The following is a 14,053-nucleotide window of genomic DNA, read 5'->3' as shown; positions in this document are numbered from 1 at the left end:
TAGAAGACCAACTAGTACAAGGCCTTAAGTATGTTTGTGATGCGGCCTTGGATACTCTCCCCCTGTTATCCAGGGCTTCAGTGTCAGTAGTGCTGAGGCACCCGATTTGGTTAAAATGCTGGTCTGCTGACCAGGCATCCAAGAAAGCCCTGATGGATCTTTCCTTCCTTGGCGACCGGCTTTTTGGAGCCTCTTTGGGTGACATTATTAAGAATGCCACTGGTGGTAAGAGTACACTACTCCCACAGGCCAGGAAGGCTAAGGAGCCACGCCTTAGGCAATGGAGCTTCGGCCAAACGTCCCCAGCCTGACAGGACGACCACATAAGGACAGAAACATCCCTGGAACTTCAAGCCTGCGAACAAAAGTGCTACCGCATGAAGGTGTGCCCCCACCCATGTCTCGGGTGGGGGTCGCCTTCGGGAGTTTGCAGCCCGGTGGTCCTCTCGACTGTCCGACCAATGGGTCTGCGATCTGATTTCCTCAGGCTACAAGATAGTTTCTCTCTTGGCCGCCAAACAGATTCTTCTCCTCAAGCATTCCTGTTCTCCAGGCTCACGGGCTGATTGTACCTGTTACGGAATTGGAACCTTTCCAGGGGTTCTACTCTAACCTGTTTGTAGTTCCCAAGAAGGAAGGGTTACGTCCAATCTTGGATCTAAAAGCCCTCAATCCCTTTGTGAAAGTGCAGAGGTTCAGAATGGAATCAGTTCGCTCAATAGTCGCTGCACTCCATCAAGGGGACTCCCTGGCGTCCTTAGACATCCAGGATGCGTACCTGCACATACCCATATGCCTCCGGCATCAAAAGTTTCTGTTGTTTGCAGTTGGGGAAGCCCACTATCAGTTTGTGGCTCTCCCTTTTGGTTTGTCATCGGCCCCCGAGTCCTTACCAAGGTATTGGCTCCAGTTTTGGCGTTGCTGCGGCAAGGTGGGATACCTAGACGATCTCCTGAGAGCATCTTCCGGCTCATAGTTAGAGGAGGGTGTGGCGATCACCATGCAGACCCTGCAAGAATTCGTGTGGCTGTTAAACCTAAAGAAGTGGATGGTAGTACTGACCCAGCGTTTGGAGTACCTAGGCTTGCTGCTGGACTCCAGGGAAGCGAGAGTTTTTCTCCCTTCAGACAAGCTGCAGACTCTCGGAGCTGCGGTAAAACTGCTGATGAACCGCAAGTGGTCGTAGCTTTGCTTCTGCATGTGCGTCCTGGGACTCATGGTGGCCTCCTTTGAGGCAGTACTGTATGCCCAGTTCCACACCAGATTTCTGCAGAAGGAGATTATGACAAAGCGGGACAAATCTCCGTTGTCCCTGGATCGGGAGATCCAGTTAGTCAGAGATTCACTGATTTTTTTTTTTTTTTTTGGCTGAGGTCCCCGGTGCTTCATCCCAAGAGGGAATACCGCTACCGGACGTGACGCTGGTCGAGCTTGCTGCTCGTTTTTGCACTGCCTGCTTTTTATCCTATGTTTGTGAGTACCTGAATTTAAGTTTTATTTCCATAATAAATACTGCACTGAAATACTACACTATGGGGCATCCTTCCTTTATGTTTTAATTCAACATATATGTTACTCGGCATGAGACCACCTATGGCGAATACCCAAAAGTGACTCTTAAAGAGGCCACGTACCTTATAAAGAACAAGAGAGGGACGCCAAACAGGAATTGCCGTATTAGGATCCATAAAGGGAAAAAGGGCTCCAGGGACACCTAAAGATACATCTAATATATGCTGTAACCTTACAGCAGTAAGGTAAGGGGACATCCATAAATTGATCATCTAGGATCACACGGAAAATTACGTCACCCCACTGAACTTCGTTGGATCACCTTAACTATCACCCATTGCATTGATGAATACCCAGCAATTTATTTACACCTGTAGTTTATTCATATTTTATGCGATTTTTTGTTTTTATATCCACCTAGGTTTTATGCGATTTTTCTTTTTTATATAATCGCTGCACGGTCTTTCTGCACTTTATGCGATTTTGTATATTTAGCACTTTATTTCACTGTATGCACTTTTACATGGACATTTGATAAAGATATTCATCCGTCGGTTTAGACGATTATTTAATTGTGCTTCCTTTTATTTGGACTCGGCTCTCAGCACTATCGCACCTTTTTGCCTATTCCTAAACAAAATTGTATTATCTCTTTATTTATTTTTCTACATATTAATTTCTGGCACATATTATCACCACAAAATACCACCAACTTTTATGAATTATTTTTACCTGTATGTATTGTTGTGTATGCCAATTTACTGACCCAAGAGACCATATGATAATTACGATATTATATTTTATTTTTGTCATATATCTGATATATACAGATGTGCTATTAGCTGCTATTTACTTACCTGTATACACACTACTGACCCTATACTATACCTACCTTGGCCACCTCTGTTGGCTTCACTGGGATTTCACCTCTACATGTCTATACAGGACACAACTATTGTAAATTCATACATCCTTTAGTACAGCGCACCACTATCCTTGTATCAATCTGATTTACAAACTGCCCTGAAGAATCTCTTGTCCCCAGGAGTAGTTGTTCTGGTTCCTCTGGAGGACAGCTGCAGAGGATTCTGCTCAATCCCTGTTCATGGTATCAAAATCCAGACTGAGGTATTTGGAATCTGGAAGGTCATTTATTGCCTTTCTGAGACTAGGAGAATATGTGTCATCAATAGACGTTCAATATGCCTACCTCCATATTACCATTTACCTACCTCATGAGCTCTTTCTGCACTTCACAGTAAGAGACAAACAGTTCCAACTTGTTGCACTGCCATTCGTCCTTTCTCCTGCACCCAGAGCATTTACAAAGGTGCTTGCACCCCTGCTCGCCCTCTCAAGAACTCTGGTCATCCAGGTTACCAGGTACCTAGATGACCTTCTTCTGAAGGATTCATCTCCCTTATAAGTCCCAAATGAATATCCAGATTCTTCTGTTAGGTAATCAGCCTTCACAAGTCTGTCCTACAGCCCTACCTGTGTCTGGAATATCCAGGCCTTATCTTGAACACAAACCAAGCAAGGTATACTTTCCTCCAAGAAAGATTCTCTCTTAGGTCTCATGCTTGAACATACGATCAAAAAAAGTACCCCTCTTTGAGATTCTCCATGAGAGCTCTGGGCTTCATGGTTGCCTGATATGTTTTTTTTCAGCAGCTTTCCAAGTTGAGTCTTTGACCCCTTTTCTGTTTCGTGGGGCCCATTGATATGTTTTTTTTTTTTTTTTTTATCTTGTTGTTGCCCACCCTTTTGATACATTGCTTGGGTCATCCCAAGCTCTATGAATATCCAGCCGGTGTCCTCTACTGTACTTTTAAGGTAAAATAAATCCTTACTTGCCTTTTATAGTCAGTATTGTACAGTACAGTATAGGCCACTGGCCACCCCTCCTCTCTTGTCCTTGTTTCTCTGGACATTGGCAAAGCTTTTTTAGCAAGCAATTCAGTCACCTGAAGGTAGCAGCCTACAATCCAGGGTCTATGAATATTGGTGTCAGATATGGAATATACAGATAAGTCAACTTTTTTCTCTTATATTCACTGACCGACACAGCTCCTCTCTGTAACTACATGGATTGTATAGCCTGCCATTAGGAGAAACTAGGCAAAATTGTTGCACGATACACAGAACTTTAAACCCTCCTCCTGCTGCTAGCAGCTTCAGTTTTTATTTTGCCTAGCAAGGAGAATAACCTAGGAAACCCTGTGGGCCTCTCTGTCCATTTTTTTACTTCAGGTTTGCTGCTTTTTGTGCAAGATGAGAGATCCTGAGATCTTCTATCAACTGCTGGCTAGGTGCCAGGCTGGTTAATGAAATCCTTGTAGTCCCCCCATTCCGGCCATCGAACGTGAGCAGGCCGCAGCTACGGCTCGGCAGGCCACGACATACCTCATGCTCCAGAGGTGGTCGGTGAGCTTTAATGCTCCGGGGTATACATATGACCGGGCTACTGATGTCTGGATGACAGTATACCGGACTAGCAGCTACCCTGTAACTGCGCAGGCGTAGGTCTGTGATGGAATGTCTCCCAGCTCTTAAGGACTGATACGTACGGCTCTCCCTGCTTTGGTGGGGGGAGCAGCTGGGCGTTCCCTGGGGGGGGTCGATTCGGGGGCCACCTCACCTCCTTATCTTCTCTCCCAAGTCCCTATCACCCCTCCCTTCCCCCTCTGAGGGGTATGTCTGCATGCACTGCGGGCGGTGTGTGTGTGTGTGGGACCCTGTTTCTCACCTGTGGTGGCTCTGTGCGATTGCTGTCAGTCCTGGTCCAGGTCTGGGGTCCCAAAAAAGCAGTTTTGTGGAGGTTGTCTGTCTGTCAGCAAACAGCTCGTTTTTATTTTTGCTCTATTCACCGCGTGGCGCCGTTCCAGCGGCCATCTTGGATTTGGGAAAGCTATAGATTCCCATGGCGAGCTTCAGCAGCCATGTTCCCTAAGATTCCTATTGATTACATTGGCAGCCATTTTGTGAAAGCCTGAATGCTTTCTTCACCGCTGGCCTCTTGTGACAGCATGCAATGTGCTGGCTCTTGTTACTTCCTGTATCCCCTGTGTGTGAGGGACACTGGATGGCTGTGTGCTTGAACGCTGAAGCTGTTAATGCAGATCGTTGCACCGCTGTTAGAGCTGCTGCTGCTGCTGCTGCTGGCACAGTATTTTCTCCTCTCTGCACCTGGGAACCTCCTAGGGATTACAGGCACTATTGTTGGCATTCACAGAACGCCCCAGGGTGGTGAGCCTAGCGCTAAGCACCCCACCCCCCCCCCCCCCCACGCGGCGGCAGCATGAGGGTGGGACCCTCACTGTCCTAAGTCCCCTTGCAGGTGGCAGACAGGATAGGGTCAGCATGGCTTCAGAAACTCGTGTTTCTTCCCTCGAAATCCAGGCTATAGCAACCAAGTCACCTGCGGTTAGTGCTGTGCGCATGGACACCCTGATGGTGTTCCTGGACTCCTATGTTGCTAAGATGTAAAGGCAGAAGAGGCAGGAAAGGTGCACGAAAGAGGTCCCTGCCCTCCCCCCCCTTCCTGTGGGGAAAGCTCTGATGCAGACTCGGGCCCTGCTGCGGCTGGAGACCCCTGCTTTGACCTATCAGACGTGGCTGACCAGGACCATTCGGACAGTGAGGATGATTCCCCCCGTCTGGGTCCGGGCACGACAAGGCACTTGTTGGAGCACTTATCACAGCTTTGCGTGATACCCTGAAGATTCAGGAGCCAGCGAATTCCTCTGCTGATTACTGGTCCCTTTTGGGTCCCACAAGCCAGCACGTTCACCTAAGGTGTTCCCGTATTTGACTTATTTTGACAAATTCATCTACAGGGAATGGGTTCACCCGCAACTGACTTTTTCGGTCCCCAAAAACTTGGTGGTGCATTACCCCTTTGAGGAAAGCAGACCAACTAGTGCATTGCCTTAAGTACGTTTGTGGCCCTGGATACTCTCCCTCTGCTATCCAGGGCCTCAGTGTCAGCCGTGGTGCTGAGGCGCCTTATTTGGCTGAAATGCTGGTCCGCTGACCTGGCATCCAAGAAAGCCCTGACAGATTTTCCCTTCCTTGGCAAACGGCTCTTTGGAGCCTTGTTGGATGACATTATTAAAAATGCCACAGGTGGTAAGAGTACACTACTCCCACAGGCCAGGAAGGCTAAGGAGCCACGCCGCAGGCAAGGGCCCTCCTTTTTCCGCTCACAAGCGGATTTTTCGTCGCCCACGGACGGTCAGAAGCATCCCTGGAACCGCAAGCCTGCGAACAAAAGGGCTACCGCATGAAGGTTTGCCCCCAACCCGTGTCTCGGGTGGGGGGGTCGTCTTCGGGAGCTTGCAGCCCGTTGGACCTCCCGGTTATCAGACCAATGGGTCTGCGATCTAATTTCCACAGGTTACAAGATAGTTTCTCTCTTGGCCGCCAAACAGATTCTTCCCCTCCAGCATACCCACGTCCCCGGTTCGCCGGGAGGCCCTGCTAGGGGCAGTAAGGCACTTGCTGAATCAGGGGGTGATTGTACCAGTTCCAGACTCGGAACGCTTCCAGGGGTTCTACTCAAATCTGTTTGTGGTTCCCAAGAAGGAAGGGGTACGTCCAATCTTGGACTTGAAAGCCCTCAATCACTTTGTAAAAGTGCAGAGGTTCAGAATGGAATCAGTTCGCTCAGTAGTCGCTGTACTCCATCAAGGGAACTTCCTGACGTCCTTGGACATTCAGGATGCCTACCTGCACATACCCATATGCCTTCGGCATCAAAAGTTTCTGCGTTTGGCAGTCGGGGATGCCCCTTACTAGTTTGTGGCTCTTCCCTTTGGCCTGGCATCAGCCCCCCGAGTCTTTACCAAAGTACTGGCTCCAGTATTGGCATTGCTGCGACAACGCGGGATCGCGATCGTGGGTTACCTAGACGATCTTCTCCTGAGAGTTTCTTCCGCCTCAGAATTAGTGGAGGATGTGGCGATCACCATGCAGACCCTGCAAGAATTTGGGTGGCTGTTGAACCTAAGGAAGTTGGTGGTTGTGCCGAAACAGCGTCTGGAGTACCTAGGTTCACTGCTGGATTCCAGGGAAGCGAGGGTCTTTCTCCCCTCAGACAAATTGCAGACTCTTAGATCTGCGGTAAAACTACTGATGAACTGCAAGTGGTCATCACTCCGCTTTTGCATGCGAGTGCTGGGTCTCATGGTAGCCTCTTTTGAGGCAGTACCTTATGCCCAGTTCCACACCAGAGTCCTGCAGAAGGAGATCTTGACAAAATGGGACAAATCTCCGTTGTCCCTGGACCGGCAGATCCAGGTGAGGGATTCCCTGATCTGGTGGTTGAGGTCCCCGGTGATTCAAGCCAGAAAATCGTTCCTTCCTCTGAATTGGACGGTGGTCCCTACGGACGCCAGTCTGGCGGGCTGGGGTGGAGTGATGGGGATTCAGTCGGTTCAGGGCCTCTGGTCGCGTGACGAATCTAAGTTGCTGATCAATCTGCTTGAATTGAGAGCGATCAGGCTGTGCCTCCACACATGGTCGATGATTCTTCAAGGGCGTCCGATCAGAATACAGTCAGACAACGCCACGGCTGTGGCGTACATAAATCGCCAAGGGGGAACAAGAAGCTCTGCCGCTGCTCTGGAGGTCGCTCACATACTTTGGTGGGCAGAGCGACACGTTTCGGCCCTGTCGGCCATTTACATCCCGGGGTGGAAAATTGGCAGGCAGACTATCTGAGTCGACAGATGCTGGACCCAGGAGAATGGGCATTGCATCCGGAGATTTTCAGGCTGCTGTGCCTTAAATGGGGCACACCAGAGGTGGATCTATTGGCCTTCCGGCTCAATCTGAAGGTCTCGAGATTTGTGTCCAGGACAAGAGAACCGTGGGCAGATGCGTCAGACGCGCTGGTAGCTCCGTGGGATCAGTACCAGCTGATCTACGCCTTTCCTCCACTGAAACTGTTGCGACGTCTGCTTCGCAGAGTGGAAGCCGAGGGGATTCCAGTAATCCTGATTGCCCCAGATTGGCCTCAGCGGGCCTGGTACGCAGACCTGGTGCGCCTGGTGGCAGAGGCTCCCTGGCGACTGCCGTTGAGAGAGGACCTCCTATCTCAAGGTCCAATTTTTCACCCTGCTTTCCCATCGCTGGCTTTAACGGCCTGGCTATTGAAAGCCAGGTATTGAGGAACAGGGGTCTGTCGGACTCTGTGATTCCAACTATGCTGAGGGCACGGAAATCTTCCAGGAAGATATACCATCGTACTTGGAAGGCCTATATCTCCATGTGTGAGGAGAAAGGGTGGCATACGCGCTCCTTTTCTATATCCGGGATCCTGCTGTTTCTTCAGCAAGGTGTAGACCAGAGGTTGGCGTTGAGCACCATCAAGGGGCAAATTTCAGCTTTGGCTGTCTTTTTTTCAGCGACCCCCTAGCATCTCACTCATTGGTGAGTACCTATGTTCAGGGGGTGCGCCATGTAGTCCCTCCGGTGCATCCTCCGTTGCCTCCGTGGGATTTTAACCTGGTGTTGTTGGCGCTTCAGAAGCCGCCGTTTGAGAATATCTGGGAGATTCCTCTGTTGACCCTTTCACAGAAGGTGGTCTTTCTAGTGGCCATCACATCGGCTAGGAGGGTTTCGGAACTGGAGGCTTTGTCCTGCAAGTCGCCTTATTTGGTCATCCACAGGGATAAGGTGGTGTTGCGTCCACAACCGTCTTTTCTACCGAAGTTGGTCTCGGCCTTTCATATCAATGAGGACATTTTATTGCCTTCTTTGTGTCCTAAGCCGAAGCAACCCAAAGAGGTGGCCCTTCATGCTCTAGATGTGGTTAGGTCTCTGAAGGTGTACTTTTCTGCCACAGCTTCCTTTCGGAAGTCAGACTCACTGTTTGTTTCGGTGGCTGGTCCTAAGAACGGCATGGCGGTCTTGTCTGCCACCATTTCCAGGTGGATCAGACAGATTGTAGTCCAAGCCTACGCCTTGAAGGGGCAGGTGCCCCCCTTTCCAGTCACGGCCCACTCTACAAGAGCAATCGGAACGTCTTGAGCTTTCCGACACCAAGCGTCTGTCGCTCAGGTGTGTCAGGCGGTGACCTGGTCGTCTGTCCTTGCGTTTACCAAGTTTTCCAAGGTAGATGTCAGTGCATCGGTTGATGCTGGTTTTGGCCGCAAAGTTTTGCAGGCGGCTGTGTCGTTGCTATTTGAGTTTTTTCCTGGTTTTTCGATAAAAACACAGTACTGTTTCATTAATGCACTGTTGCATTACTTCCGCAATGCTGCGGTCTGGGGGATCACTCCTGTTGAGGATGCCCGGTTTTGTGGTGGAGTTTCCACATATTGCTGGTTTTTGTGGGTTTAGTTTCACTAGTTCCCACTTGCCATGGTGGATGACGTTTTTAATGCTGTTTTTTTCCCACCCCTCGTTTGGCAGTGCTTGGGGACGTCCCATGTAGTTAGAGAGGAGCTGTGTCGGTCGGTGAATATAAGAGAAAATAGGATTTTTGTACTCGCCGTAAAATCCTTTTCTCTGTAATTCACCGACCGACACAGCACCCACCCCTCCTTTTTTCTATGTTATACTGCTTGTTGATGTACTGAAGCTGCTAGCAGCAGGAGAAGGGTTGATAGCACAGGGCCCCCGGGGCAGGAATAAAGTTCTGTGTATTGTGTAACAATTTTGCCTAGTTTCTCCTAATGGCAGGTTATACAACCCATGTGGTTACAGAGAGGAGCTGTGTCTGTCAGTGAATTACAGAGAAAAGGATTTTACGGTGAGTACAAAAATCCTATTTTTTGTGGTTGCCATTATATTGAATCAGGTGTAGTCTGTAGTAGTGGTTTAATATTTCTGTTTGACCCCACCAGGACATAACACAAATGTGGGAGCCATTGTGTTCCACCCCAAATCCACAATATCGGTGGATGAGAAAGATGTGAATCTGGCTTCCTGTGCTGCAGATGGATCTGTAAAACTGTGGAACCTGGAGAGGTAAGATTCCCTGGCAGTGTATATCTACATTGAGGGCTTCTATAGCAATTTTACTGCAGTGTGCCTTTCCTCTTATTGTCATATCTTGTGTTGGAGACCGCGCTGGGCTGACTGGATTGGTCACTAGTCCTGGGAGGGTATTTGTGTGGGCAAAAAGGAAGGAATGCCTTCCAGGGGATAGTGCCCAGTGATGGATGGTGGTGATGGGCCCTCTCGTGGATTGGGCTGCTGTCTTTTCTGTGCAATCTTAAGGTCATTTCAGCATTCTAGACTTGGATAAAAAGGAAGACGCGCCCAGTGTCGATAGAAATGTGACTTCTGAAATCTGGTTCGTGGATCTTTATTAAAAATTAGCAACGTGTACATCAAGCCAATACGTTTGGGGTAACAGACTCCTCCTCCTTCAGGGATGTTGCTGCGTTCTAATTGGTTTGGAACAATTCCCATGTGTGGTTTATGTTGGATTAAGGTTCCTGAATGGCAGGATGCCGACTTTTGTTGTATAGGTAGCTCATACAACAAAAGCTGGCTTCCTGCCATTCAGGAACCTTGAGCCAACAAAAATCATAGGGGTTGTTCCCACCAAATAGAAAGCAGCAACAGACCTGAAGAAGGGGGAGTCTGTTCCCCCCAAATGCGTTGGCTTGATGTACACGTTGCTAATTTTTAATATAGATCCATGAACCAGATTTCAGAAGTTGCATTTCTCTGGACACCGGCGTGCCTTCTTTTTTATCTTTGTCATATGCAAATCATGGGTTCCTCATTGGCTGTCTTGAACTCCTATGGCTCTGATGCGAACACATGATCCACTCTCCTCACTCCAAAGTAACAGCGATTTTGCTTGGCAACTGTCTGTCCAGGTGCCTATTGTGTCACATGTTGGGTACTGCTCTCTGTAAGTTTTAAATAAGATGCACTTGGAGTTTATCCTCTTCTCTCTCCTGGTTGTAAAAAGAGCGGGGAAGGATCAAAGGAAAAGTCAGCTTGTGAACTTGTTACATGTTCTCTTTGAGAGCATCTTCCTGTAGCAGTTAATATATTAAAGCGGGATTCCACCCTAAAGTGGAACCTCCGCTGATCGGATCCCCCCCCCCCTCCGGTGTCACAATTGACACCTTTCAGGGGGGAGGGGGTGGAGATACCTGTCAAAGACAGGTATTTTCACCCACTTCCGGGCATAGACTCCCGTGGGAGTCTACGCCATTTCCTGCCCTGCCGCGCTGTCTGCTGGGACACACACGGGTCCCAGTGACAGCACGGAGATTTCCTATTGCGCGGTGCGGCTCGCGCATGCGCAGTAGGGAACCGGGAAGTGAAGCCGATTCGCTTCACTTCCTGATTCCCTCACCTAGAATGGTGACTGCAGCAGCCGAGAGCAGAGCGATCGATCGGCCTCGGCTGCCGGCATCGCTGGAACCCGGGACAGGTGAGTGTCCATTTATTAAAAGTCAGCAGCTGTAGTATTTATAGCTGCTGGCTTTTAATATTTTTTTTTTTGGTGGAATCCCTCTTTAAGTTCTCTGACTTAACAAAAATAAAGAAGAACAAGCCTAAAAATAAAAAATTACTTTAACCACTTAAGGACTCAACTTTTTCTGACATGTGTTGCTTAAAATCAGTATTTCTTGATCATACATCACGGGACACAGGAGCTTCATTACATAGTGGGTTATATAGGCACCTCTGGTGATTGGACACTGGTTGACCTCAATTAAGGAGAATTCCTCCCCTATATAACCCCTTCCATCTGGGAGGCACCTCAGTTTTTTCACCAGTGTCTATGGTGATGGTCACGTAAAACTTTAGCTCTATGAAGGTCCCTGCGAGGGCCTAAGGGCTACAATAAACCGGATCCATACCTCGGGCCGATATTTGACTCCCAAGATGGTATGGTACCCGGGCCTCGTCAGCCGAAGAAGCGAGGTTTTGCCTGCAAGTCCTCTCCATTGGAAGACTGGGCTCTGGGAAAACCAGACTTGGTGTACTGTTTATACAGAGCGCACGAAAGTTTCTGGCAGAGCTTTCTACATGGCCCAGGTGGGAGGTTCTTCCGAGAAGGAACCCCAGATATACCTGAAGGTTGGCTAACAATACCCGCCGTGATGGGTGAAGGCTGGAATTTGTCTGGTTCAGCAATTCCTGCGGCGGGGACAGGTAAGGGAAGTTATCCTGTATATTTAATTATATGAATGGATTTCTTCATTGTGAGTAGTTGTATGTCTTACCTGGTTTCCACCACTAGAGGGAGTAAGAGCAGCCTGATGCATACTTACATGCCTTTTCAATACACATGCTCTGTGAAAGCCTGATTCTCCAGCTAACTCACGTCTCCATTGCAGTCCCTGCCACAAATAAGGTAAAAACTTCAGGGGTCCCACGCAGCTCCGTTTTTGGGTTCTCCTTCCCCCCCTGGATTCCGCGGTCCTCGTGCACGCGCGCGGGCGCGCTCCCGGCCTAATGGAGGAGGGGGGGTGTGGTTGCGAGCCGCGCACGTCAGTGTGCACGGCGCTGTACTGCGCAGGCGCCAGGCGGCAGTTTTTAAAAGCCCAGAGCGTCAGGGGGCTGTAATTGGAGACACAGGAGCTGTGGGCAGTAAGCATCCGTGGGGATTGGATCCAGGCAAACCTTAGACACCTACTCAGCATCAGGTTGTGCAATTTAAGCATATATATTATTGTGAGACTTTAAGCACAACAGTGATTGCACTTGTACTAGTACCTCTGCTTTGTAGCCTAGTACTATGTCTCCTCGTAAGAGGGTCTCGGGGGGAGGTAATAAGGGCACTGGTAAATCACCGCCTAGGTCCAGGGGTTCCAAAAGTGCCTGTAAATTACCATCCCCCCCTGCAAGACTGGAGCCAGCCTCTCAAGACGAGTCAGTGCCCCTGTCGGGTTTTGCAGCCTCTCCTAATGTCGCAGCCCCGGTTTATGTCACTGAGGACTCCCTTAGGGCTACATTGGAGGGTTTTGAAGGGAGAATCATGAATTTTATTTCTGCTTCCCTAAAAGATAGCAGGAAAAGGGGTAGATCCCCTCCCTCTGCTGATATCCCTCTCTCAGATGATTCTTCTGAAAATGAGGAGGGATCCCTATCTTTGGATAGGGATCATGAGCAGTCGGATGAGTCAGAGGAAGAGGAGATAGTCTCCTCCTCCCCAGGCGCTCAGAAAACAGGTGCAGTATTATACTGAATTGGTGCGTACCACATTCAGAATGCCTGCTGCTGAAGTCGCTACATCCTCTGTCTCTTCCCTGGGAGTCAGGAAAGCCCCACAGACTGCCTATTCCTTCCCAATTCATCCTTTAATGGATAAATTGATGTATGAGGATTGGGGACATCCCGATAAACTGTTTGCTCCTCCTAAAAGGTTTTCTATGCATTATCCTGTGGAGGAAAGTTTCACCAAGAAGTGGGGGGGGGGTCCCATCTGTCGATGCGGCTGTTTCTTGTGTGAATAAGAACCTAACTTGTCCATTGGATAATGCGCAGGTATTCAAGGATCCAACTGATAAAAAGCTGGAAACCTTATTAAAAGCCTCCTTTTCCATGGCTGGCACTGTGGTGCAACCTACAGTCGCAGCCGTGGGGTTGTCAGTTCCTCAAGGAACAGGTTAAACAGATGCTTGGGCTCCTTCCCAGTGAGGAAGTAGAAAATTATACTGAATTGCCTCACATTCTGTGTTTCATAATTGATGCGATTTTGGATTCCGTCCAACAAGCATCACGTTTGTCTCTCATGTTGGTTCACATGCGAAGGGCCCTATGGCTAAAGAATTGGGCAGCTGAGCTGTCATGCAAGAAGCATTTGACTGGGTTCCCGTTTAAAGGGGAGCGTTTGTTTGGAGAAGAACTAGATAAGTTCCTCCAAAATATTTCAGGAGGAAAATCTACTCTCCTTCCAGTCAAAAAGAGCAAGCGTCCTTCATTCAGGCGTGCTCTCTCTCCCGAAGCATCAAGCTCTAAACAGTGGCGACGGCCTTCTCAGTCCTCCTCTACTAGAAAGGCTCAAGGCCAAGCCCAGGGACAGAAAAAGACTTGGGGGCGAAAGCCTGCCAAGCAGAGCCCAAAAACTTCCTTGTGAAGGGGCGCCCCCGCTCGGCAGAGTGGGGGGAAGGCTCCTGCAGTTTGCAGGCGCCTGGCGGGAAGAGATCCAGGACAAGTGGGTGATCTCTTCAGTATCTCTGGGCTACAAGCTAGAGTTTCAGGAGATTCCACCTTCTCGTTTCCTAAGGTCAAGGATCCCCAGGGATCCAGTAAAGCAAAAAACGCTATTTCTGGCCTTAGATCAGTTACTATCCCAGGGTGTGATAGTAGAAGTGAACCCGAAAGATCAGGGTTCGGGGTTTTACTCAAATCTCTTCACCGTTCCAAAACCAAGTGGAAGTGTCAGACCTATCTTGGATCTGAAAGACCTGAACCGGTTTTTACACATCCGGTCCTTCCGAATGCAGTCTATCCGCACTGTGGTCTCCTCCCTGCAAGGAGGAGAATTCATGGCATCAATAGATATCAAGGATGCATATCTCCATGTGCCAATTTTTCCCACACACCAAAAATTCCT

The 14,053-nt window shown here is 49.1% G+C and overlaps 1 protein-coding gene across 2 annotated transcripts in view; it reads left to right on the top strand.

The window, feature by feature from the left end:
- The window catches only part of PRPF4 (pre-mRNA splicing tri-snRNP complex factor PRPF4), a 74,763-nt gene that overhangs the window by 45,052 nt on the left and 15,658 nt on the right, over positions 1–14,053 (top strand). For both annotated transcript variants that reach the window (XM_077475069.1, XM_077475080.1), the window contains exon 9: positions 9,366–9,489. In XM_077475069.1, the coding sequence (XP_077331195.1) occupies positions 9,366–9,489 (124 nt within the window). The remainder of the gene's footprint in view (positions 1–9,365; positions 9,490–14,053) is intronic.

This window comes from Lithobates pipiens, unplaced genomic scaffold (genome assembly GCF_037356315.1).
Source record: "Lithobates pipiens isolate NorthernLeopardFrog02 unplaced genomic scaffold, aLitPip1_a1.2 Scaffold_1, whole genome shotgun sequence".
Lineage (NCBI taxonomy): Eukaryota > Metazoa > Chordata > Amphibia > Anura > Ranidae > Lithobates > Lithobates pipiens.
This window is presented reverse-complemented; position numbering and strand designations above follow the sequence as displayed.